Raw genomic sequence first — 26,615 nt, 5'->3', positions numbered from 1 at the left:
CAGCCATGGAGACTCTTAAGAGGCTTTTACTCCAAGGTCAGCCTCTCTGTAGAGATGGTGGCATTGCAGTGTGCCATCACCGACACGCCTTACCCTCCCTCCCTATTGTTCCATGGTATGTCTGGTAGATTTGCCTCTGATCTAGAAATGAGAATCTGGTCACCTTGCTCCCTTACGTGTCTTGTCTTCAAACAGTACAGCAACTGTTCGGCACCTCAAACCGGAAGCCGCTGACCTGAACCCCTCTTCTTTCAGATCCAGCCAAAAAGATCCCAAGGAGGCTTCCTCACCAGCGCATCCACAGGAAACACACCGTTGGAGAACAGGCTGGGCCATTGCTAGCAAGCCCATCAACTAACCCCAGCTACTGGCTGCACTCGGACTTCCCCAGGCCAACAGATCTCATTGATTCTGAGAGCTCAGTGTTCTCCTTCCACGCAGTAAAACACCGCTTGCTCAGTCAGGTGAGTTTGCATGTGCAAAGATGTGTCTGGAAGTCACACACACAAACGAAGGAGTCGAGGGGATGCTGGGCAGAGCCAGAGCCCTGTCTGAACACCTGCACACATCAGACGATGCTCTGGCTCTCTCTGCCTCCCACTCATGGAAGAGTCTGGGCAGAGGGAAGAGAAAAGCCTTTCAGGGCTGCAGTACTCACTGCGGTGAGAGAGGGGGCTGCTGAGGACAACGTCTGGCAACAGGCTCCCCGGGGCGCCACTCGTGGTACAATGCATGAAGCCATCTTCGCAGTAACTGCAGAGAGGACACCCCACCTTTTGCTAGAGTTTCCTACATCCATCGCCCCTCTCCTCACCACCTGCCCACCCCACTCACTCTGCTCCTTCCAGCAGGGCTTCAAATTCATAACTCTGGGAAGTCTGACCTGCCGATGTCACCAGTGACCATCAGTGGGTCCCCTCGAGTTCTTTTCCTGTGTGCTGCCCCTTTGAACATCACTGTCACTGGCTTTTCTCTTAGAGAATTGAAACAATGTCCATTGCGTTTCCCCCACTTGGCTGTCTGCTCCCTGCCAGCCTCAACTGTAGCTCACACCTCTCCTTGTCCCAGACATCCCGAGCTTTCTCTTCTACTATGCTGTCATTCACAAGCCAGCTCTCATTGCAGAAATGACTCATGCACTCCCAGCAGCAGTCCCCTTTGAGCCTGAGACCTGTACACACAAATGTCTCCTTCATAGCCCCCTTTGGTGTCTCAAAAACACCGCAAGCATGGTGCATCCAAGCCAGACCACAGGCTTCTTCCAAGACTGATCTGTGGGTTGGCACCACCACCCAACCAATCCTCTCAGAATCTAAGCGTCATCCCGGTGATACCTCTACGTCTCCCATCCTCTACATCAGATCCATCACCACCCAGGACTCGGCCTCTGACATTTTGTTTCAATTCTCATGTGCTTGTTACGCCTACTGAGACTAGATGAGATGCCATTACCTCCTGCTTGAGCCATGCAAGAGTCTCCTAACTCATGTCCCTCAGCTATTCTTCACTCTTTTCAAAATACTCCTCTTGGAAGCCAAATATCTTTTCAAACCCAAACCATGATTGTACCCCACCCTCGCCTGAAGTCCCTCAGGAGGATCCCTTCAACAGATGTTCTAGTAAAGGGCAAACCCACATGATCTGATCCCCGCCTTCCTCCCTCTTCTCCAGCTTAGTGGCCATCTGTGAATCTTAAGGCACACCACAAACACACACACACACACACACACACACACACACACACACACGAGCACACAAAATACAGGCATACACACATAAACAGACACAAAGCAATTTCTTTAAGTTTTTGCACAACGAAGAGTTAACTGAGTGATCCCTACAGAGTGAGAGACAAGCTTTACCAGATACACATCTGACAGAGTATGTAAAAAAAACCCCAAAACATTAAACAATAAGAGAACAAGCAAACACTCTAAGAAACAAATGGGCCAAGAACACACAAACAGATCTCAAAAGAAACACAAACATTCGGTAAATACACACACACACACACACACACACACACACACACACACACACACACAAATGCTCAGCCTCCTTAGCCACAAGAGAAGTATACGCTAAACTACACTGAGGCCCATTTCACCCGAGCCAGCACAGCAATGATGATGGCGCCGGGCAGGTAACTCATACCTGCAATCCTGGCACTTGGGAAGCTGAGGCAAGAGGATTGTCATGAACTAGAGGCGAGTTGGGGGCTACAAACTGAGATCCAAGCCATCCTGAGACAGTTACCAAAAAGCCACAAGAAAAACAAATCTAGTGAAGATGTGGAGGAAAAAGAAACTCTTGCCCACTGTTGGGATGTAAGCTAGCACAGCCGCTGTGGAAACAAAAGAAGACGTTGGAGCAGAAAGGGAACTGCTAGGGAAGAACAGGAGGACTGGGGGAGAGGGAAAGAGAAGGAGGAGATGTGCATACTCACAGGACAGTATGTGCACACATGAAAATGTCACAGTCAGGCTCAGGACTTGGCGCCATTAATACACACTAGCAAACCGCCCTAAGGAACTTGAAGCATTGCTTAGAAAGCTGAAGACCTAAGCAAATGGGCATCCTTCACATATGGATCAGAAGGCATAGCGGTGGGATGACAAAACTCTACAAGGGTTCTACAGATTGAGTGCATCCAAACCAAATCCCAATGGCAGTTTCTACAGAAACTAAGACTAGAATTTATGCAGCACTTCAAAGTACCCTGAACAGCAAAACAATCTTGACGACAAAAGAAAACTAGAGGAGCGACAGTTTCTGGTTCCAAACCTATTGCAAAGCTACAGTAATTACAACAACATGGACTGGCAGATGGACAGGTATACAGACCAGCTAAATAAACAGCTCAGAAGGCAGCCGTCGCCTAGACGGTCAATTGAATTTCTACACCAGTGCCAAGACATAGAAAGGAGTATATGCGGTGCCGGGAAACTGGAGTTCCATCTGGGAAAGAATGAAGCTGGACTCTAACCTTACACCATATACAGAATGTGAGCGCCAAATGGATCAAAGGTCTAAACATTAGTAAAGGCTTAGAAGGAATCGTCGGGGTAAATACTCATGACTTGAGATTTGGCACTGATTGCCTGGCTATAATACAGAACCATAAGGAATGAATTAAAAGAATAGATAAATTGATTATGTCAAAATTAAAATATTTTCCGCCTAAAAAGGCACTAAAACAGGATGGGGGGAGTTGCAGAATGGGAGGAAACATTTGCAAGTCACATATCCAGAATATACAAAGATCTTCAATAACTCAATAACAAAATAAACAAACTTCCCAACTCAAAACTAGCTGAAAGACTCAAGTAAATTCATAAAAAAATCTACGAATAGCCAGTGAGCACATGAAAAACCACAATGAGATATCACATCCTACCTAGTAAGATAACTATTAGAAAGAGGGGAGCTTGGGGGATGTCTCTGCGGGTAGAGCGCCCTGCTATATAAGCATAAGGGCCTACATTTGAAGCCCCAGAACCCGTGGAAAGGCAGACACAGTAGCACACCTGTAATCCCAATGCACCATGGAGAGACTGGGGAAGAAGACAGAAGGATCCTCAGAAGCTCAGCTAGCTTGACATACGCCAAGTTGTCAACACAGGAGACTGTTGCAAATAAGATGGAAGGAAAGGACTGACCCATGAGACTGTCCTCTGGCCTTCACACATGTGCTGTAACACAGATGTACCTGTACTCTCTCTCACACACTCACACCAGAGGGGAGAGGGAGGAGGGAGGGAGGGAGGGAGGGAGGGAGGGAGGGAGGGAGGGAGGGAGGGAGGGAGGGAGGGAGGGAGAGGGAGGGAGAGGGAGGGAGGGAGGGAGAGAGAGGGAGAGAGGGAGGGAGAACGGAGAGAGAGAGAAAGAGAGAGAGGGAGGGAGGGGGAGGGAGGGAGAGAGAAAGAGGGGGGAGGGAGGGAGGGAGGGAAAGAGAGGTAGGGAGGAGGGAGGTGGGAGGGAGGTAGAGAGGGGGAGGGAAGGAGGGAGAGAGGGGGAGGGAGGGAGACAGATTTTGAAGAAGAGGAGGAAGAGGAAAAGAGGAGGAGAAGGAAGAGGGAGAGGGGGAGGAAGAAGAAGGGGAGAGGGGGGGAAGACCAGATGAAGAGAAAGAGGGGGAAATAAGGAAAATAAGAGGTGCCAGGGAGGTTGTGGAGAAATGATCATACTGGTCCACATGTGTGTACATGTGTGCCCGAGCGAGGTTGATGTTGGGAATCATCCTTGCCTGTTCTTCTTATCCACTGAGGCAGCATTGCTCAGCCGAGAGCTCTTCAATATGGCTGGTCTTTCTAGCTAATTTGACCTGGGGATCCCTGTCTCTGATTTCTGAGCTGTACTTACAGGTCATTCCTACTAAGCATTTACAGGGGCTCTGGGATCCCAACCCCAGTCTTCAGACTTGCACAGCAAGCACATCAACTGCTGAGCCATCTCCCCAGCCCGTCATTTTACATCTTTCTTAGCATAATAAAAAAGGAGCAACTTGCTGAGGAGAGAAGGGAGCCCTACTTGCCCACTAGTGTTGTTTTAAGGTCCCAGAGGGAAACAGTTGAAACGTATTGCCAGGCAATCCTTTGACGGGGCTAAGGCCAAAAGATCCAGCCAACAGCGGGTGTTGTGAACATCTGCCTTCTGTGTCCCTGGGATCTACAGCCACAAAGTCAAACAGTCATGGATGGAAAATACTCGGGGGAAAATGAATTATGTCAGACTGGCCTTGTTCCCTGTACCGCCTAAGCAGAGCAGTGGGATAAGCTGTCACAGCACTTGTTGTGTAGGTACTGAGCGCCATCTAGAGATGACTTAGGCACACAGGAGGACACACAGGGGCCCTATGCAGGAACCATGCTACTTCGGGTGATTTAGCATCTATGGATTTAGGTGCCTAAGGGGGCCTAAGACAATGAATGTCCTATGACCATGAAGGGAAACTGTGTTTTCGTCCCGTTGCTTTGACAGTGTATTTCCTGGTTCTGCCCTTTCTGCTCGCCTTCCACTCCTGCCCTGTCTCCTAGAATCCTTTTTCTCCTCCCTGCCTCTGACCAGCCCTCACATCTGGATCTAGTCCTCTTCTGCTCTCTGGACCATGCCTCCTAGTAACTCCCTGAGCTACAGGGGTTCTCGAATTCCATCCCCCTAAGTTAGGCTATGGGGTTCATTCATCCATCCAGATGTCTTCTTGTCAGCAAGTTCAGCGTCTCCACTGGACTTTTAGGGAGCACTCTTGCCGTCTGCTGTCACCATCCTGAGGTTCGAGTCCTGAGCACCTGCAGAGCCATCTCCTGCCCTCCAGCACCTGCTGCTCCAGTGACACCCCCAGAGGCTCTAGCTTCTGGTCCTGCTCTCCATTCCCTTGCTCTAGAGCCTAACGGTGCTTCCGCCTAACAGTGTGGTCAACATTTCCCCACATTCTCCAGAACCCTCTTCCGGAAGCTACACTTTTCCTTTGTTCTCTGTTTAAAGCTGTTCCAAGGGCCCCAAGCCTGCTACATAAGAATCGATCCTCCTGTACAGTTTAACAGTCTCTGACCCTGATCCCACCCTGGCTCCAGGAAGGTGGGGGGGCCTAACATGCATCATCTGTGGACAGAATTAGTGCCCATCTCATGAGGAGTGGGTTAGCCTCAAGGGACTGGATGAGTGAGAAAAGTGATTAAAAAGTAAAGCCACTTCATGTCATGAGACCCTCTCCAGATACAGACTCAAGCCTGGGCTTTGCTTTCAGCCTCCAGAACCAGAATCCAAAGGAAACTTCTTGTTCTACAAAAAGATCCAGTCTCTGGTATTCGGTTAAACCAGCTCAAAACACACTAACTCAAGGCACCTCGGACATAAAGCTGCTATGGCGTAATTTTCTCATTCAAGCGCCTGTGTGCACTAGAAAGAAACTCTGAGGACAGGACAGGGGACACCTCCATTTTCCATTCTAGAAGAGAAAAGGTGAGGCTGAGCATGTGAGAGTGGTCCATAAAGTTCAAGAATCCCCAAGATGGCATGGAGACATCACTGTTCACATATGGACACCAAAGACCTGGAGGACTCTCAGCTCTGCTCCCATAATGGTATGCAAGTCTGGATAATCCACTTCACTTTGAGGCCTCAGTTTACCCCTCCATGGAAAAAAGAATTTGAAGAACCATTTTCCTGTCCAGTTCTGCTATCAAGGATGTTGTCACTGTCCTCCCAGGCATTCATGCTCACAGCCTGGCTGGCTGGCTACACTCACCACATGGTATGGTGGTCTGAGAAGACATCGGCAGGCTGGAAGAGCTCACCATCGTAGTAACAGGGACACTGGGCCTTGGGCACACAGTCCCCTCTTTCATCCTGGAAGAGCCCTGGGGGGCAGAAGCAGCCTTCAAGACACACTTCATTGCATTCGTCCTCCGGGTAGGAGAGGGAGCGGCAGGTCATGTTGCAGGAATTGCCACACTGCAGGTACACCTGGCCCTGTGGGCAGCCCAGCGCTGGAGACAAGAGATGGAGGAAGGCATCAGATATGATATTGTATGGTCATAACCATCCCTTCCCACTCTGAGCAGAAGTTTATCTTCAGGTGCAAACGTGTACACGAAAATTGTGGGTACACACATTTTCTCTCCTTACCTAGAGAGAGCGGGCTTTCCTTGCCTGGGAATTCTCCAAGTCTAGAACACTAAAGTCGTGGTGAAATGGGAGTGATGGGCAGAAGTGTGTCCATGGTGAGGACAATGGTGGCTGCAGTCACTGAGCGCCTACTGTGTCCTCTGCTCCTCACTGACTTAGCTCCCATCACCCCCCTTCCTGCACTCTTCCCCATAGACGCCAACACTTGAGCTAAGAGGCTTAAGGATCTGGCCTCTCTGGGAGCAGAAGTGACCCCAACTCTCTGCCTCCCTAAAGCTCGTGTTCTTACACTTCAAGAAAGGAACAGTCTCGACCGGGCGGTGGTGGTGCATGTCTTTAATCCCAGCACTCAGGAGGCAGAGGCAGGCGGCTCTCTATGAGTTCGAGGCTGGGCTGGACCAATAGCCTCCAAAACAATACAGAGAAACCCTGTCTCCTAAAAGCAAATAAAAAGAAAGAAAGAAAGAAAGAAAGAAAGAAAGAAAGAAAGAAAGAAAGAAAGAAGGAACAGTCTCTCTGAGGACATACAAGGCACAGGCAGGGACACTTACACCTACCCCCAGCAAAGTGGGCAGCCTCTGTCTGCTCACAGCCCTCACCTGCACCCCTGACGCCCGGGCTTTCACATAGAAATGAGAAATGCTGTATGGTTGTGTAGAACAAACGGCTAAGGCAGCGTGAGAATGGGCTCTGTACCCCACCTCCCCGGCTGGAATCGCAGCTCCACCACCAGTTAGCATGGAACTCTGGAGCACCGTCCTCAGTGGAACGGGGACAATGACATCCATCGGGTCTTTGTGGAGGTTAGATGAGCCAACCTGTCACAGATGTTCTCTGCTATTGTCATTGTGACATTGGAAGGGAGTCCCAACCCAGCTCAGCAGGCTCAAGGTGGTAGACATATTCCAGAGAGAGCGATCTCAACCTCAGAAGACCTGGCCCTTCCTCCCTTCCTTCCTGCACTGTGTCCATCATGTCCTGTAGTCTAACGAACACACTGATGATAAAAGTGGGGAGGTTAGAATAGCACAGAGGTAGCTGGGCGGTGGTGGTGGCGCACACCTTTAATCCCAGCACTCGGGAGGCAGAGGCAGGCGGATCTCTGTGAGTTCGAGGCCAGGCTGGACCGACAGCCTCCAAAACAATACAGAGAAACCCTGTCTCGTAAAAAAAAAAAAAAAAAAAAAAAAGAATAGCACAGAGGTAACGGGTGTCCTTCACCCTTGCCTGTAGGTTGCTGCCCAGGAAATGAGAGCTGGGCACTGTCTGCCCAAGAACAATAGAACCCCCCTTCTCAGTAGCAGTCCCTTTCTCCAGCAGATACCACAGACAGAACATTCCACAGAAGCTGAGAGAGTCATCCCTGGCCATGAATCTCCCTGAGCCTCTGTCTCCTACTATGGCCTCAGCTTTGTATCTTAAGTTAGCTGGGACAGCAGCAGATCCCCTAGTCGTCACGTGAGTCACTGACTTGGTTTCTTCTGGAGGAGTGGAGAGGCCCGGACGCTGAATGACTGTATAGAGCAAAGGTAGGGTGACATTAGGGCACACAAAGGCCACTCCTTTCAACCCACAGTCCACCTCACTGCAACAGCCAGGGCACTTTCCGTGCAGTGAAGAGCAGCTGGGGTGGAGGCCCCCTCCCCCTCCCCACCAGCAGGGCCTCTCCAGAGGGAGCATCCAGGCTCATCCAGTTTCTACTTGAGCCTCCTCTCTTCAGCAAACCATGCACACCTCAGTTCGGCAGAGATGTATGTACACTCCAGAGCTGTGCAAGGCTCAGGGACACTGATGAAAAGACTTGTCCCTGCCTTCAGGGAGCCCACGGTCTTGCTTTCCCAAAGGAAACAGCCACTTTACAAGGACAAGAACACTTGTGCTGCTCCTGGGTCTCTCTGGGGTATTAAGCAAAAGCAGCCGCATGGCATTTCCTTGCCCCCTGATTGTCCCCAGTGACATGTTTCTGAATGGAGGCAGTGGTTTGGCAGCTCTGTCCATTTCTCAAGAGGGAAGAAAAAGGTCAAAGACCAGGAGACAGTAAACCTAGGCTCCTCTAAGTAAGAAAGTCAGAGTCCAGAAGCCAAGGGACTGGCCCATTCTCCTTGGGCTCAAAGAAGCAAGCCAAGGCCATCAGCCATATAAACTCCCAGGGACAGGTCCCTCTTGTCCTTAAACATCTCCTTCCTACCAGCTGCCTCAGAAAGGCTCTGGAGTCACTTAACTGAGTCACTCCCACTTTTTTCCCCAAGACAGGATTTCTCTATGTAACAGTCCTAGTTATCCTGGAACTCACTCTATAGACCAGGCTGGCCTTGAACTCAGAGATCCACCAGCCTCTGCCTCCCTGCCTCCCAAATGCTGGGATTAAAGACATACACCACCAGGCAAGTCGATCCTATTCTTAACTGAGTCACTCCAATTACTGCAACGCCAGCCAGCTCATTGCCCACATTCTCTTCTGAGAAGGTGACAAAACTGCCCCTAGGAGATAAAGGAATGTTCCCGAAGGCTCTTGGCCTTCAGGAAGAATGTCCTTCATTAACATGGCCTTCTGACACCATCCCATTGCTCACAGCCAGTGCCAAACTCCTAACACCGGTGAGCAACAGGAACACATTCACAAACGTCACAGCACTGACTGGCTTCCAAGTTGCTGGACGGCAGACACGAAGAGGGGAATGGAAGTTCCAAACCCTAGAGTGAAGACCCCAGGTGAACTTCCAGAAAAGCAAGCCTGGGCTCTGTCCTCTGGGCTCCCTGCATTCCCTCCAACCCGGGGCTGGAGAAGGGGACAGCGTGTCCCCTTCACCCCATCTTTCATCATTCCTTCCTCTCTGTGGAGACTGCTCAGACTAGCACAAGCTCGTGAGACACCACTACTGGCACATGCACTGCTTTAAAAATGTATAATCCAGCCGGGTGGTGGTGGCACACGCCTTTAATCCCAGCGCTCGGGAGGCAGAGGCAGGCAGATCTCGGTGAGTTCGAGGCTGGGCTGGACCGACAGCCTCCAAAACAATACAGAGAAACCCTGTCTCGCAAAGTCAAAAAAAAAAAAAAAAGCATAATCCAAGTGTTTTCACCATTGTCCCTTGCGTCCATCAGGACAGCCATTGCAGTCTCCAAACACAACTGCCTCACCCTGAAAGTCAGAGCTCCGCCTATGTTTCTCTTCCAGACTGTCTACCTCACACCCCTGCTCTGCTAACTTCTCTCCACACACATGCACCTTTGACTGCCCCTGACCTTCATCCCTTCACTCTGTGTGACTGATGGGCATCTCCGAGGGAGGTCTCAAAAAGGAAGCTTCGAGATTCCATCTCCCAATTGTCTGCGGCTGGACACTGGCCAAATGTCGCCAGGGTTACAACAGCAAAGCAGTAAGCAACGTCTAATTGCCCAGGGACCGACAGTGCAGGAGCAAGGCCAGCTCTGACGGCAGGAATCTGCCACAGCAGAGGACAGATGCAAAGTCAACTAGAACAATGACATTATTCAGCGCTACATAACTTTATACAGTGCCAACGACGTGGGCCAGGACTCACGGACTGCAATTAAAAGCAAAGGATTCCTGCATTCCAAACTCACTCCACAGTCTGACCATACAAGAAATGAACACTAGGTGGCAGCAGTTACAGGCAACTTCAGCTAGGCCGGGCTCACTCCAAGGTCCCACTAGATTTTATACAGGAGCCGAAGGCAGGGGAAATGGCTGCAAATGAACTGTAGGCACAGGTTTGTCACTGGGGCCTGTTTCCAAATGGAATAATTCAAAGAAAGTGCCTTTGAAAAGGACAGGTGGATGCAGACCCAGGAGGTGCCACAAGAGTTTGGGTGGGTTGCCTAAAGGAGGTTAAGCGTTTATGGGGCACTCACCACAAAAGTCTGGCTCCCGCCACCCGATGTGCACGCCTTTTCCAGCACACGCAGCAGCATAGTTGGCCACCGCACTACACAGGCAATCCCGGCCATCAGAGCAGGAGCAAACATCATAACGGCAGTTCTGCAGGTAGGGCAGAGGGCTGACGGCATGGTGGCAGGCCTCGAACTTGGAGGATGTCAGGAGTGCGCAAGCCTCCTCCGCAAACCTGGCTGTCGTGGAGCGAGAAGAGCCAGAACCGGATAAGACATGACCCTGCCAAGGCCTCTGGGGCCAGCCACAAGGGACTCTCACACCCGTATCCCACCCCTACCCCTACCCCACCCCTGCCCAGGAACAGAACCCAACTCTCTTTTCTGTTGACAGTTGCTGCAAAAGCAAGTCTCTCTGGCTCTGGCTTCTGTCGCCAATTTAGTGCCCTGTATTTGGCCCAGTTACAGGTAAAAATGCATTTCCCAAGCACCCACTGACTGGAGACAGTTGTCAGAACACAGAAGCTCACGAGAGCAGAGAGGTCACAGCACTGCGTCTGAGTAGGGCCACTGCAATGCACATTGCACAATAATTCAACTCTGAGCGCCCGTGCCCATTGCTGCTCTAGACTGAGACTTTCCAGGGCCAGAAACGACACAACATTCTCTTCCTTCTCGGGATTTCATCCATAGAGAGTGTTCAATAAACAGACTTTGAAGAGGAAATGAGCCAAATGTAGATATAGCCAAAATGCCAATGGTCAGGCGGGGTTCACCTTTAAACCCAGCACTCGGGAGGCAGAGGCAGGTGGATCTCTGTGAGTTCGAGGCCAGCCTGGTCTACAGAGTGAGTTCCAGGACAAGCTCCAAAACTGCACAGAGAAACCCTGTCTCAAAAAAGCAAAAACAAAGTGCCAATGGTATAAAAAAAAAAAACTGGGTCAACTGCCTCCCCCAGAGTATACTGTCCCATGGAATGCCTGGGCCATGGGAGACCCCAGGGCTCTTGGGCTCTCATACCCAAACGTGGGTTCAGGCTGCAGGGGTCGCTGTGCTGTCTGTGCAGGTCCGGACAGTCCCCTTGAAGCTTCCAGGAGTTTCCGAAGTCCACCACCAGGGGCTCCACTAGGCCAGCAGGCGTGAGGAAGTCGTCGCCCTTGTTGCCGTTGTAATTCCCACACAAGCCACAGGTCTTCCCAGAGTAGACAGGGGACAGCTGCAGAAGACAGAAGACAGACAGCCCTAGAGCAGCTGTCCCCACACACAGTGGTGGTATCGCTTGGCTAATGAGATCGTTTTAATCAAAGATTTCCCCAGGTGAAAAATAAATATCTACAACTAAGCTCTGTGATGCAAACTGTATGGTGCATGGCACCGGCTCTGTGCTTAGCCTTCAGCCGCTGGTCAGAGAACAGTCAACCAGAGTCAGCTAGATAATTCTAAGAATTGTATTAATCAATTATATATAATAGATTAAACACATTTATAAATACTATCTATTGTATTGTTAATTATTGTATTAAGAATGTACTAATGACAGCATTTAAGAGTTGCATATATATTATATATACATATATATAATATATATATATAGTCACTTTGGAAGGCACAGTGGAGGCCCAGAGAGAAAACGGACTTGCCCAAGATCCCAGAGAGAGTGGCAGAGCTGGGAAGAGTGAGAAGGTTCAATGTCTCAGATTCCTGTGCTTCCTGTACCCGTGCCTATCAGTGGACATCAGCTAAGCAGCAAAGAGAGGAAGCGGAAACTGTCCACTGCACAGGTGTTGGTCACAAGTGTGCAAGGCCGACTGAGTGGCGTGCAGTCCAAGCCCCCACGGAGCTCCTGCCCGGTATCAGGAAACAAGACCTTCCCTCTAATCTCCTGCTGAGGACCCTGGGGAGGAAGCCGGCTCAAGGTCCATCCCCATCACTCACTCTGATCAGATCTCAGGGGTGAGCCACAAGGTTGAGCCCAAAGTGCACATTCCGAACCAAGTAGTGGGACGGAGGCAGCCTTTCCCCGGGCAGCTGCGGCACTGTTGGTTTCTATAGTTTAGATTGGAAGTGGTAGTAGGGACCAAACCGAAGAGTCTACTCTGTGGATAATCAGTACCCACTCTGTGGGTAATCAATAAAACCAGGTGACAACTCAAGTGTCCCAAAGCCTCATGAGTTAGGCCTGGCCTCCTGTAGTCACCTCTGGGAGCCCCTTCCAGCTTCTAGCTATGACTTAAAGCACATATAGAAGGTTCCAGACCCACAAACAAGTATGCAAGTAAGACAGACGTACAGTACGGTGCTTCCCTGTTTGTTTACAAAGGCCAGTGTCGCATACGCTAGGCTCTGAGACCGTCCCTGAGTTCCCTGCCTAAAACTAAACCATCCTGGCCCTGCCTACCCCTTCCCTTCCCTGCTTCATCTCTCTCCCAGGCTTCCTTTCAATAGATGATACAACAGGCTTGTTTGTTTAGCTTATTATCCGTCTTCCTCATTAGAATGCAATTAAATGAGACAAGCATTTTGTCTGCTGTTCCGCTGTTGCACCTTCACCTCTAATATAGTGGTATCTATCTTCTACACAGGTGGCTCTAACAAAATACCATAGACTGGGAGGCTTATAAACAACAGAAACCGTATCATCTGAGGACTAGGAACCAAGGTCAAACAGCGGCAGATGCAGCGCCCACCCAGCAGGGGCCCTGTTCATAGATGCTGGCTTCTTGCTGCATGGCTCATGGCAGAAGGGGCTGGCTGGCTCCCTGGAGCTCATTATAAAGGCATTAATCCCATTCTTAAGGGCTTGCCCTTAGTGAATTCATCCCTGCCCAAAGGCCTACCTCCTAACACCTTAGTGGGAGTGAAGAGCACAACACAGGAAGTTTACTGGGACACCCTAATAGTTTCCGAATTAAACAATAGGTAGGATGGATGAAAAAATAAGAATTGCCACAAAAGTAGGCTTCTTCCTGATGCCAGATAAAACAGTGCAGACTGGCAAGGCCACCTGGGCAAAGTGGCAGCAAGTGACATGGCTTCTTCCTTCCCCCCCTACTTCCCAGCATCTTTCTTCCCTTCCCCTCTTAGACACACCGGTACCCTCAGGCTCCCCAAAGTCCCCCTGGCCACTCTCGCTTGTCTTATGTCACTACCATTGGCCTCTCTGAGCATGTTTTTGCTCTCTGTCCCCTTGGCCTGTCTTAGGGGACAGATGGTCAGGGATTGGAAGAGAGGGTGTGCCCAGGACATTTTGAGAAACAGGCCTCTGGTCAATGACAGTGGGGACTGTCCCAGGTCCTCACATGACTCTGCTGGGACTGAACTTGGCCTGCAAGGCAGTCACCTGGTTGGCTGACCATGTCCCCACTACCTGGGATCAAGGCATGCACATCACACGCACATGCACATTCACACACACACACATGCACATCAGACACACATGCACATCACATACACATGCACATCACACACGCATGCACATCACACACACATGCACATCACACACACATGGAAAGAGGGTGAGCGCCCCTGCAGCACCTTGTACCCCAGGCCTGCCTGCCCCCAGACAGCTCCTCCCCCATACCCTCCAGCTCTTCACAGATGTGCCTTTTGTGGCAGAACCAACAGTAGGACACTCCCACGGGCCGTGAGGTCACCTCACCTTGTCCTGTATCTCATCATCTTTTCTCATTCTTCGTCTCAGCAAAGCTAACCAAACCCCACCCCAGAGAGGACCCTGCAGCCCGTTCTACAGAGAAAGGTCCAGCTTTCTCCTCTTCAGAGAGACCAGAACAGAGCACCCTGAGGCAAAGGCAGGCAGCTGCCCAGGACGGGAGGCACAGGAGTAGAAACCACACAAAACCGGCACACCCACCCTGCACCTTAGTGGATGCTGGGAAGGCAGACTCCCAGCAAGAACTCTCTGGAAGCCTGGTGAACAGAAGGCAAGTTAGACCCAGAGACCCAAGGCATATAACGAACTGACGCGGACACAACCCCTGCCCATCAAGTCGCCGACTCCAGTTCTAACTAGAAATGAGACAAGAGGCTTTTCCTGCTCCCTGATGTATGGTTACAGTTATTTTACAAAAGAAAAAACAGAGTTCATTTGGGTCTCTCTTGGAGGCTCTGCAATGGGAGAATGAGCGCGGCCACATGGGAATGGAAGAACTTGCAACACCCACCACTGGGTCACACCAAGGACCCTGGGGAGCAGGGACCCCAGGGTGTAGCACAGGCTCTCCAGGCATCCTAGGTGTGCCCCAGAATGCTGTTTCTCCAGGTGTGGTCTTAGGGCCCCGGAGGGTCTTTTAAGGCCCTTTCCAGGTGTCTTAGACCAAACATTCTCAGAGCCACGTGATGCTCTTGTTCCCCTCTCCTTGTCATACAAAGGACAGAGTGGAATTTTCCGGAGGCCCTGTGACGTGAAATACTGCAGCAGATTGATTGCAGAAGTAGATGTGAGAAGGCAGCTGTCTACCACTAAATGAATTGGTAAAGAGATCTGCAGCCGTGTCCAGCCATGGGACCCTTCTTACTGCCTCCTGATCCCTGTCTAACTTACTTTTCCCAAAGAAAACCTTACAAACGTCTACTGGGTTACATTATAAGTGAGTTAATGCATGTTTTAACGTCTCTGGGTTGGCTTTCCTGCTGTTTAGGATTTCGTTTTTCTGCTTGTGATGGGGGTCTTGCAATGGAGCTCAGGTTGGGAAACTCACTATGCTAGCCCAGACTGGCCTCCAGCCCCTCCTCGGTGCTAGAGGGTGTCACTATGCTCAGCCCTGATTTAAGCATAAGTCCGATGTTAGTAGATACAATCTCACTAAAGATCTCGGTGACCCTCCTCAGTCATTCTTAAGAATCTAACAGCAGCCTGAGGCCAGACACGAGGACCAAGGTCTAATGGGAGGACACCAGCCAGAGAACTAACTCTCATTGTATTATGACTGAAAGTGGCCTTCCGGTGCCTCTCCATGTCCTCTGGTGGCCTCCCTTATGAAAAAGCACTAGTGATAGCAATTCCTGCTCCATCCACCTGCCAGGGACTTTGCAAGGTGAGCAAATCTAGAAGCCCAGTGAAATGTACGTGTTACTGTCCAGTCTGGTTAGAGATTCCATCCAGAGGACATGGCCCTCACATGCATCGGCTCAGTTCTTAGCAGCGAATGTGGACAATGGCCCCTGCAGCCTTCTCCAGGTGCTGCATGGGAGGATACAGGGTCTGAGCTGGGTGCTCCAATCTGGTTCTTCCCTTGCCCCCCACAGTGAGTATCCAGGGACACCCCTTAATCCAAGGTCTCACTGCAGCCGGGAAACTGGCCTGCAAATCCGCCTCGATGCCTGTCCTCCAGAGGACTGACATCCATTGTGAACTCAGCACAATACAAGGGAGAACCCCCAGAGCCAACAAGGAGCACCCAGAAAACATACGTCAGCTTCTCACACACAGAGAAGCCTGTTCCTTGCTCTGGGGGTGTAGGGTGTGAAGAGAAAGAAATTCTTCTCCTACCACACAAAGTTGCCCAGAGCACAAGGGCTACTTTGTAAAGGCCGGGCTCCGGGAAAGCTGTAGCTTGGGAAGGGACCTACCTTAACCAGCAGCCGCCCACGGCCATCCCAGTCCATCTGCAGGTCTTCCTCATAGCTGAGACGTACGGAAGCCATCACCGTGTGCTGGATGCGGAGGTCACCTAGAAGAGGACGAGGGCGTAGGCTCAGGTGTGTTGTTAGTCTGTGATGCTTCAAGATATCATGGAAATGACAAGCAAGGAGTGAAAGGCAGAGGGGCGTCCATGAGACTGGGGGTGGGGCCGGGGGTGCGCTCTCTGGAGTAATGGTGCATTCAGTGATAGAGGTAAATAAGTTTGTCTGGTCGGCCACAACCTGTAATTCCCCTTCTGGACATACGAGGGCAGCAGAGGCTCCAGCATCCTAACTTCAGGCCAGAGCCTGGGGTTGAGGGAATCCCCTATCAACTAGTCACCTGGGAGAGAATCTCAATTAAGAGAATGCTTCCAGCATATTGACCTGTGGACATGTCTGTGACATTCTCTTGATTGTTATTTGATATGGGAGGTGCAGTGCTACCCCCTGGGCAGGTAGCCCTGGGAGGTATAAGTGACTGCACACCAGCCCAGGGAGCAAATCAGCAAATGGCCTTTCTCCTGCTCCAGTTCCTGCCTCCAGGTTCCTGCACTGGTTCCTGCGGTCATGAGCTATGAGGTGGAAGTGTGAGATGAAATGACCCTTCCTCCCAAGTTGAATTTGATCAGTTTATGTTAGTTTTTATTACAGCAACAGAAAGGGCTTATGACAATCACTGATCCTAATGCTTGAGCGTGCTTGGGCCCCTGTTGGCTTCCAGGCTGGCGGACAGTCCTCCTGGCTGACCGACACTGTGTGCAAAGCTGACCGAGGCCGTCTGATGCTTGGGAAGCTGGAGATGTGAGAAGAGCCCATGCCTGCCTCAGAGGAATACATCAGCTCCCTGGGAGTCACACTCAGCAGACATGCACGTGAACACACAGTGTGCTCTTACGCCAAGTTCATCCACTGTGCGCTGATAGGACTGTGGGCACCAGGAGAGACAGAGGTCACGGAGGAGAGAGATCTGGAAGCCACTCTGAAGGTCAAGTGCGGGAATTGTGCGCTACAAAGTCAGTTAATGGGACCTGGGTGAGGACATCCGACAAGAAGGTTTATCTCAAGAGGCACTTGCCCCAAGCAGCATCCTTTAAACTGACCATTCATCAGTCACCCCTGACCCTTCAACTGGGCCAGCCTCTGCTTCAGGAGCTTTTGCTTGCAGAGTCACAGTACCCAGGACACTGCGTCCCCTCCCCAGTGGGCAGGGACAGACGTTGAGAAGATGACACAGTATGGAGGATGGGTCCCGAGCTCACCTTGCAGGAAGGGAATCTGGACGTCCTGGCCATCAATGGCGACTCCTCCCCCATGTTTCAGCTTCACAAGGCTGTTGTGCAGGGCAGACAGCCGCACAGTGACTGAGCGAGTACAGACAGCGTCGGGGTCGTCGGCACACTGACAAGTGGAAATGCAGAGTGACCTCGCCACAGCCCCTGCCAGCTCAGTACCCAGCCGCAACTCCAGAGTGTGTGGACCTCACTGCATAGCACACTTTCATTCTCACAGATGCTGCAGGTATGGGTGCCAAGGTTGTACAAGAAAGTCCTAAGCCCAAGCCACACCCACACCCCTTCCCATCCTTGCACGGGTTTCTTATAATAAAACTTAAGCCCTCAGATTTTCTTATTCCTTGGGCCTATTAACCAAAACAATCAGGGGTTTCCCCCGGGGTAGAAGTCCTATAACTGTCCCCATCCTTGCTCCATTACCTAGAGAGGACACACCTGTACTGTGGCACTCACAAAGGAGGGGACCTTGCTGCTGCCCACCCCAATCCACCTTCCGTTTCAAAGAGCAGAGGTTTAGGGAGGCACAGGCTAGACCTCAGGGGCTGACCCTCCTGAGGAACAAGCCAGCTATCTCCCAGTGGCTAAGAAGAGAAAGACAAACTGGGCTTGCACAAGGCGGCTGAAGACTGAAGGAAGGGGTCCCTCCTGTGCTTAGGACAGATGCTTGAGCCTCTGGGCCATTGCCCTCTCACCACGAGACTCTGCAGGCCTCCCGACAGGCACTGCAGCCAAGCTCACCTGCATGGTCTCTATGACAATGGAGAAAGAGTGGTCTTGGCAGTCCCGGGCCAGCAGGTACTGGCAGATCCCACTGAAGGTGAAGTACCTGTTGTCAAAGCTCTTGAAGTGGGATTGGCCTGTGACAAGACACTCCCCTGGAAGGACCCAGAAGAAGAGGTGAGGGGAAAGGCTCTAAGTTGGGAAGGCGGGTGCCCCTCCCTCAAGGCTCCCAGGTGTCCTTTCCCCGTGACAATCAAAGCTGGCAAAGAACTCTAAATGAGTTTCCGCTCTCAAACAACAAGGTGTCAGAGCCAGGCATGAGTTGATGCCCCCTTTTTACAAACAGAGCGACTAAGGAAGATGAATAGGAAGCTGAATTCGGTCTATGGTGGAGTCAGGGTCTGAACGCGCAGCTCCCAGTTCTAAGCTCCTGCTCCTCACTTCTTTCCTGAGGCCTCCTCTGCGGGGGTCCCAAGCTGCCCTGCTCTGGGCCAGGTAAGCTGCAGATGGCAGCCTGGAAACCTGAGTAAGAGCTCTGCTCCACAGGACAGGGGAGTTGGCTGCCTAGAAGTACAGCTCTCGCTAAACTGGCCGATGGAGGAACCTGGGGACAGTCCCACCCCACAAAAGCCATGAAGGCCAAAAGCCAGAGGCAGAGGTGAGAAAGGGCAGGCTGACTTCCTTCTCCTAGCCTAGCCAACAGGGAAACCTGCTCAGGGCCGGAGGGGGGGGGGGGGGAGACGGGGACGTGCAGGGCAGGCAAGCAGGGGCAAGGAGGCTATCTGCGCATGACACAGCCAGAAGCACCCACCTTCACAAAACCACATCCCAGCCCAGGCTAATTCATCTGCAGATAGGGACTCCACATGCCCCTCCCACACAACTGTGGTTTTGCCGCTCTGGCTTCCAGGGGCCCAACCATAAGCTCACACGTCCTAGAAGGCACCCATGCTGAAGAGGTCCTGCCGATGTTTATACCCAACTTGGGGAAACTCCATCCTCAAAGCCGGAAGGGGACCCTGTGGCTAAAACAGGCATCATGCTCTCTTGCCAATCTCTAGCTGAGTGTTGGTGCCACCTTCTCTCATCTCCACCATTAGGAATCGTGGAGAATTCTATGGAAGCCGTGTCCCATGAAAGAGTGGCCTCTTGCCACCCACTACCGCTGGCCCCACACAGCCGAGACTAGGTTCTCCATACATAGCTCCCCTGAAAGGTACCAAAGCTCCACTTGGGCCCATCTCCAGATCTGAGTCCTGACCCAGCCTGGGCATCCTGAAAGGCTGCAGCATGATTTCTGCTGCCCACATGCAAAGGACAAGAGACAGAGGACACTAGTGTCTGCCCTCTCATCGGTATTCTCAGTAACAGGTGAACTGAGCCAGGCTAAATGCACAACTTTGAATTCAGGTGTGGCTCCGCCTCGGGGATATTTGAAGGTTGGGTAAAGGCAAGTACCCTGAGTGGACAAGGCTGGTCCCTTCCAGGATGGTAGGATAGCCAGTGACCAAAACCAGCCTGGCGAACACGATAGAAATAGGGATGTCCCAGCTCCCTCTCGCCACTTCTTCTCTCATGCCATTCCCTGCAAATGGCCAAGAGTGAGGCCATTCTGATAGAAAGCTGAGCAGCAACGTGAGGGGCCAAGGGTCACCCCAAGCCATTGTGAAAGTCCTGGAATCCCGCGATGTCACAGGAAGGCCTTTCTTAATGAATATTTTTCTAAAGTCACCATGGTTGAACAAACAGAGCAATGTGGTCGTTTATGTCAAATGCCCTGACCTGGCTGCAGACAAGTGGGTGGAGTTCTTCCCCCAGCCATCTCCATCCTCTCAGGAACACTCTTATCTGAGTGTGAAACCACGTCTGACAATGCCCAGGGAAAGAAGGGTCAATGAGAAAGCACTGCAGCTACTGGAAAGGAAAAGGTCCAGCCTGGAATCTAATCCCCTGATCTGGCTTCCTCCTGACCCTGCTGATTTCTTTCTCAGCAATCACAAGTCTAAATATTATATGGAGCTTATCTCCTTGGTACAATTGAAAAACCGAGCTGCAAACACAGGAAACCTGGGGAAATGGACGGGTTAGCTGCCGGGTAGTAGCTGGCCAAGGGAACTAGAACATCCAAGCAAACAATGAGCCGCATGGCCAAACTCACGCTCCTCAGCCCAGAGCAGGACAGCGAGGGCACTTGTATACGGGCAGGCAGTGAAGGGCAGCCACCAGATGTGAGACGAGCAAAGGAATGAAAAGTAAGAGGTTCTTAAGGTAGCATACAAGGTAGGGCTTTCCAATGTAGTAAGAGGTTCTTAAGGTAGCATACAAGGTAGGGCTTTCCAATGTTAAAGCAAGGCCATGCCTCTGTAATGACCACCCCCCCATTTAGAAAAAAAGAAGGGGAAAGAGGAAGAAGAACAGGAGGAGGAGGAAGGCAGAGAGGAGAGAAGAAAGCAGAGGAGAGGAGAAAGGAGAGCAGCAGGAGGAGATCTCCCCTCTAATGGACACACTTCTTTATATAAACAAACCCTTTCGTGTGCAACTAGTAGGCCCTGGATAGGACGCCCTGCTTGAGTTATTGGCCTTCACCTTTTCCTACAGCCATTCCTGCAGAAATGCCAGTCCACAGCCTCCAACAAGGTGACTCCAGGCTCCTCCAAGCTGGCCTTTAACTCAGTAATGTAGTTCTGACCAAATATGTGTGCTGCATCTCTGCACTCTGGGAGCCGCCTCCTGGCTAATGAAGGGCATCGTCATGCCCAGCCGATACACGAGAAAAGCGAGCACAGAGAGATTAAATGGCCCCAACTTCCAAAGCAGTCAAAGACCACCTTAAACACAGGCATCATGGACTGCCCCATGGGTTGGGGTCCACAGTTTCTAATTAGCCTACTCTCTTCAGGGCCAAGCCTGGTGCCTCTCTGACCTCTCAGGGTGGTCGCCTGCCAAGGGCCTTGAGGACAATAGAGAGCCTGGGTGGGAGAAAGCCTTGCTATGAAACATGATGCACTGTCTGCCCTGAAGGAGCAGTGATATGACTCCTGGCAGGGTATGATGCAGAGACTGGGAAGAAGGAGCTACAGGCTCCATGGAAACCACATCCTGCTGTGTGGGTGTTGATTGTCCACCAAAGGCCCATGTGTTAAAGGCTTGGTCCCAGGAGTGGCACTGTCAAAAGGTTGTGGAACCACGGGAGGAGGGCCTCATGGAATGTGCTTAAGTGATTGCCATGTGCCCTTGAAGTGGGTTGTAGGACCTGTCCTCCCTCCCCCATCCTCTGATTATTGGTTTCGGACATAGTTGTTCACTCTGATACATGTCCCAGCCTTGGGTCTTCATCACAAGAGACTCTAATGAATGGGGCCGTCCAACCTTGAAACCCCTACTTCACAAGCAGACTGTGCACAAAGCTGACCAATGCACCAAAGTTCAATTCCCACAGGTAGTACTCTTTGCTATAGGCAGCCTTCAAAGTGGCCCATTGTGTTTGGGCATTTGTGGCACAGGTTGATGACTAACTCACTTTCATCTTTGCTGAGTCAAAGTCCAGTACACTATGTCTAAGCTACACAATACACCTCCTCCAGGCTCTTCATGGAACCCAGTCTGCTCTCTCCTTCTCTTGGAGAGCTATGCATATCCCCTTCCAGAACCTTCCCACTGATTCCTCCCTTCAATAACTCTTGTTGCTTATCTGAACAATAAGACAGCCCCACTGGCAACAGGATTTTGACAAAGTAGAGAGATGAGCATAACCTGGCAACCATGGGTGGAGGCAGATAGAAGGAGTGGAGGATCAAAGCAGGGCTTTGAGAACGAGAAAAAATCTTAGTAGCTTTGTCAGCAAAGCATGTAACCCCTCCACAGACAGCAAGTCAGGACTGGCTGCCTGCCCTTCTAGGCATTAAGAGGTTGTCTTGAATCTCAGCAAAGCTCTTGGAGATTTTGTGTTGAAGACCTTGGAATTGTATTGTCTGGACAAGACTTTCATGGATACAGTGGATACTCTGGTAGTAGCTGGATGAATGGGTGATTGAAAGAAGGATGAATAGAAGCCCCTCCCTGAAGTCATTATTTGTGTTAGGGCTCTCACAGCTGGGACTCAGTCTAAAGTAAACACAGTCAGCTAAATTCCTAATTCTGTCCACTGTGGCTCATTGGGCTTATGCAATGGGTGCTTCTGGTTTAGCTATGGGAAGGTTCATATGTTACAGATATTTGATCACACTGTGTGAAAGGCGCCTTCTGGTTAGTTTAATAAAGAGTTAAATGACCATACTGTTCGATGAATGATCACCTCTCCTAATCAAGAGGCCTCCGTTGTTCAAATCTAATATTTATCGATCTTGATGACATCCATAGCTTTTCTCCTCTAGTGGAAACAAAAGTGTAACCTCTTCCCCAATGCAACACATTTTCTGACTTCCATTCTAAAGTTAAGAAATCCTTAAACTATACAGGCTTGTTTGATTCAGTGGGTTTTTCCACAAATAAGTATATCTCAGTAGTTGTCACTTTTTTATTCATTATCGTTTCAAAAATTTAAAATCAACAAAACACCATACATGATCCAGACACCCTGTATATTTTCCATCCTTACATGGCTTATTTTCTATATTATTTTACTCCTTCTTTAAAGACTTCACTTTATTATTGTTAAGCTATTTTTTTCATTTTTATGACCATCTATACCCATTTTCTTTTCTTCAGCATCTAAGTACATTTTTAAGCATGCTGTACCTGTTTAGAGGTTTTGGGTTTGTTGTTGTTGTTGTTTTTGGTCTAAACCTGACTTTTCACATGTCTACAGTCTTCTCTGACCTTAACTGGCTAGGCTACCACTGTGGGGCTCCACTTAGCACATGGGACGGGAGGCTGACTCTGCCCTTGACCAGGCATTTTTACCTAGCATGCTGGCTGCTCAAGTGCTCGGCTGCACAGCAGAACCTTTTAAAGGAGCCACACCTCCATTCACTTTGAGCAGTAGGCTCCATGTCTGGGGCTTTTCTCAGTTTTCTCAGACCTTACGTTTGGATATATGGGCTGGGCCTCCACACTGGACAGCAATTGTAGCTGTACTTTCTCTTAAGACAGTGACACAGAGCCTTACTAATTATGAAAACTTGACCTCAGCTTAGGCTTATCTCTTGTAGCTTAAATTAACCTGCTTTATTAATCTGCATGTGGTTTTCTACATCTCCTTCATTCTATATGTCCAACTCCCTCCTTCTCCCTGGCATCTCCCATGTGCCTCTGATTCTTCTCCAATTCCTCTCTCTCCCTGGAAGTCCTGCCTATTTTCTCCTGCCTAGCTATTGACCATTCGGCTCTTTATTAAATGAAACAGAAGATGCCTTTCATGCAGTGTTAACAAATATCCCGAAACATTCAGACTCCTACATGGGATGTGATTGTGTTCAAATAGGACACAGGCAGCATTTTCAAGAGCATTTTTTGCTCTTTATGCTTTCTTCTAGGGCTACCCCAAAGATACAAAGACTAGTTGGCCATTCCTGGGCTAAAATAATTGATCTAGTACCCATCAAGTTCCCAGTGTGATAAAGTCCCAAATGACCCTAAAGCCTCTAATCTACAGACTACATATATGAGTCCATGTATCCAAGGCTCTTCCAGCCTACATAAGTCTAGGGCCAGCAAAGGGAAGGACAGGTATCCCACAGGTGACTGTGAGCTCCAGTCCTGCCTCTGCTTTTTAGCGGCTTGTGACTTTGGGAAAACTCCTTAACCTGTCTCTGTCTGTTTTTTCTTTTGCAAGGTGAAATCTAATTGTACTTGTCTTAGTGCAATGCCCAGCATATCAAAAACATCACACGAGTGAGCACCAGGGACAGGTCTGGAATCATGAAAGTGAGCCAGAGAGAGCTCTGAATGGCAAGGTTTTCAATAGAGCTGAGGCCACGCAGGTAAAAGTGGAGGGCTGAGAATAGAACGCAGCATCCTAAGCAGTTTCCACATGGGTAACTAGGAAATGGAACTTCACTGCCCTAGTTCTCCTAGCATTTGGACCACACTGTGGTGTGTGTGTCAAACATTCCAGAAAATGCCAACAAAACTCATGAAAAAGCACTCAAAAGCTGTTTGTGCTAAAGAGCGTTGGTTTCTCACTTGTGTTCATGAGGCAGCTAAGAGCAGGCACTGATCTCTGCCTTTCTGCTGTCTGTCTCCTTTACTTTGGCAGAAGGCACAGAGCTAAGTCACTGCTAACTTTTCCCCTTGAGTCACCTAGACCCTGGAATAGCAAAACCTCCCAGGACAGAACCGCTGGCAGACAAGGGCAATTATCCACGAGGACAAGGCTGCACCTGCCTCAGAAGCAAGCATCTTGTAGAAACCGGATTGATCCCCTCAAGAGACATACATGACAGCAGTGAGGACTTCTTGGGAAGACTTAGGATCTCGAACTCATTTACTTGTCCCTCTTCTGAGCACTGCATCATTGAATACGTCTCTGTTCTCCACCTTTCACTCTTCCTCTGTTTAACTAGTGTACTGGGGCTACAGAAACCTGGTTTCACCCTAAAACTTCAAGCCAAAAGAATTGTTCAAATCTTCTTCTTCCTCTTGATTTTCCAAAGAATTTCTCTTCTCTTTGTTTAGTCAGCCCTGCTAAGTCTCACAGTTCAGCGACCTAATCCCCAGAGCAAACAGGAGTTGGGCAGGGCAACCTATTCCCGTTCCAACTGCTGTATGGGAACCCACAGTGAGCAGACAGCACAGCTGAGATCCGAAGCCAGAGCTGAAGTCAGGAGGTCTGCAAAGGGGTCACTCTCTGTCTGCTGTGCTGAGGGCTCCCTGTCCAGCAGGGGAGGGCATGCCTCTCCACAGAACAAGGGGAGAAAGAGTATATACAAGCCTACCTGGGCATTCTTCATTGCTGCAGATCCACAGGCTGTTTCTGCAGATGCTGTTGGGCAAGAGAGACTCAGGTCATTGGTTCTGCCAAGAGGGCACCTAATTAAATTAATGTTCACCACAGATAGCCCTGCCCTCCCCGGAGAATGGAATAGTGCCAGAGCAGTCTTTAAAGGGTTAAAGTGGTACAGGACATGGATTTTGGCCACAAAGGGTCCTCGAAGACATCATAAAGGGGAAAAAAACTAAAAGAAAAAAGAAAGCCTAGCGTGTTTAGTGGCCCCAAAGATGTGCTCTGGTAGTGAGGAGTCTCGTTCCCCTCCCCATGCACAACAGGACCTGTGAAAGAGGTGGCCAGAGCCACACTGGACAGTGAAGGGGGGGCCCCTGTGGCTCAGCAGGCTCTAGAGCAGTGGTTCTCAACCTTCCCAAAGCCTTGACCCTTCAATATAGTTCCTCATGTTGTGGTGACTCCCCACCACCACAAAATTATTTCATTGCTAGTTCAAGACTATAATTTTGCTACTGTATGAGTCATAATGTAAATATCTGATATCTAGGATATCCAATATTTGACCCCCAAAGGGGTTGTGCCCCACAGGTTGAGAACTGCTGCAGTAGAGGCTGCAAGTGGGAAGAGGTTTCTGGTGGGACAAGGTGCTGTGTCCCCAGCGTGCAGAGGACCGTGAGCTAGTTAGAAGTAACGTGTAGATATTTTCAAAGAGATGCTTGAACTCAACAGGGCAGGTGCTGAGGCTAGGACCACCTAGGTTCCATAGAACATAGACGGAGGAACCCCTGCTAGGGGATTCTGCTTGCTATCACCCAGTGGACAAAAGATTTAAGGTGAGAACTGCGTGCTTGCTGTAATATAGCCTCTCTGCAGAGGACAAGCATCATTTACCAAACCATCATTCGGAAAGAGCCAGAGCTGTCAGCTGCATGGAAAAGATGTGTCCCTCTGATTTCCCTCCAGGTATATCTGTGACATGATCTTTGCATGCCACCATCGCCTTCAACACCTGCTTGGATCCCTCTGCCAACTGCCATCCCCTACTCTCAACCCAGGCCAGTTCCTGGTCCACCTGATGTTGCCCCTCCTGCCCTAGCTTTCCCTCCCCCAAAACCCTTGGGTAGACCACACTATGTAGCCCCAGTTACCAAGTGTTGCAGTCTTGAGAGAGGGAGGTGCCAGGAGGGTACCACTTCCCGGCATGCACACAAGAACATTCGGAGCTCTGTACACAGCGGCCTTCATCGAGGAGCTCTCCCTCTGGGTTCAAGGACATCAAGGCAAAGATCTCAGCACTGTCATCATCATTATTCATCTCTCACTTCTAGAACCCCATGGGGGAATCAAAAGCTTAGTGCTTCTGAAAAACTCTAAGAAGGTGTGCTACGATGTTTATCCTTGATGTTGGTGGGCTATGAGGGAAGAGATATCAACCTCCATCCTACAGAGGAGAGCATGGGCCAATGAGCTTGCTAGGGATTGTTCAGTAGAGAAGTCAACGAGCCTAGCCAGAGGCTTCTTCCGGGAATCTCAAAGAACTTGCATGATGCAATGTGTGTGAGTGTGCTGGGGTTTTTTCTCTCCATTCCCTACGGGAT

General features: G+C 50.3%; 1 protein-coding gene across 1 annotated transcript in view; it reads right to left on the bottom strand.

Annotated features, from left to right (window-relative positions):
- Vwf (von Willebrand factor) overlaps positions 1-26,615 on the bottom strand; it is a 140,405-nt gene that overhangs the window by 71,663 nt on the left and 42,127 nt on the right. The window contains exons 9-17 of the mRNA XM_040737568.1: positions 26,166-26,277; positions 25,010-25,056; positions 18,153-18,289; positions 17,382-17,520; positions 16,069-16,169; positions 11,500-11,695; positions 10,504-10,719; positions 6,248-6,488; positions 659-753 (exon numbers count right to left, since the gene is read on the bottom strand). Of these exons, the coding sequence (XP_040593502.1) occupies positions 659-753; positions 6,248-6,488; positions 10,504-10,719; positions 11,500-11,695; positions 16,069-16,169; positions 17,382-17,520; positions 18,153-18,289; positions 25,010-25,056; positions 26,166-26,277 (1,284 nt within the window). The remainder of the gene's footprint in view (positions 1-658; positions 754-6,247; positions 6,489-10,503; positions 10,720-11,499; positions 11,696-16,068; positions 16,170-17,381; positions 17,521-18,152; positions 18,290-25,009; positions 25,057-26,165; positions 26,278-26,615) is intronic.

Source organism: Mesocricetus auratus, unplaced genomic scaffold (assembly GCF_017639785.1).
Source record: "Mesocricetus auratus isolate SY011 unplaced genomic scaffold, BCM_Maur_2.0 Super-Scaffold_100676, whole genome shotgun sequence".
In the NCBI taxonomy this organism is placed as follows: Eukaryota; Metazoa; Chordata; class Mammalia; order Rodentia; family Cricetidae; genus Mesocricetus; species Mesocricetus auratus.
This window is presented reverse-complemented; position numbering and strand designations above follow the sequence as displayed.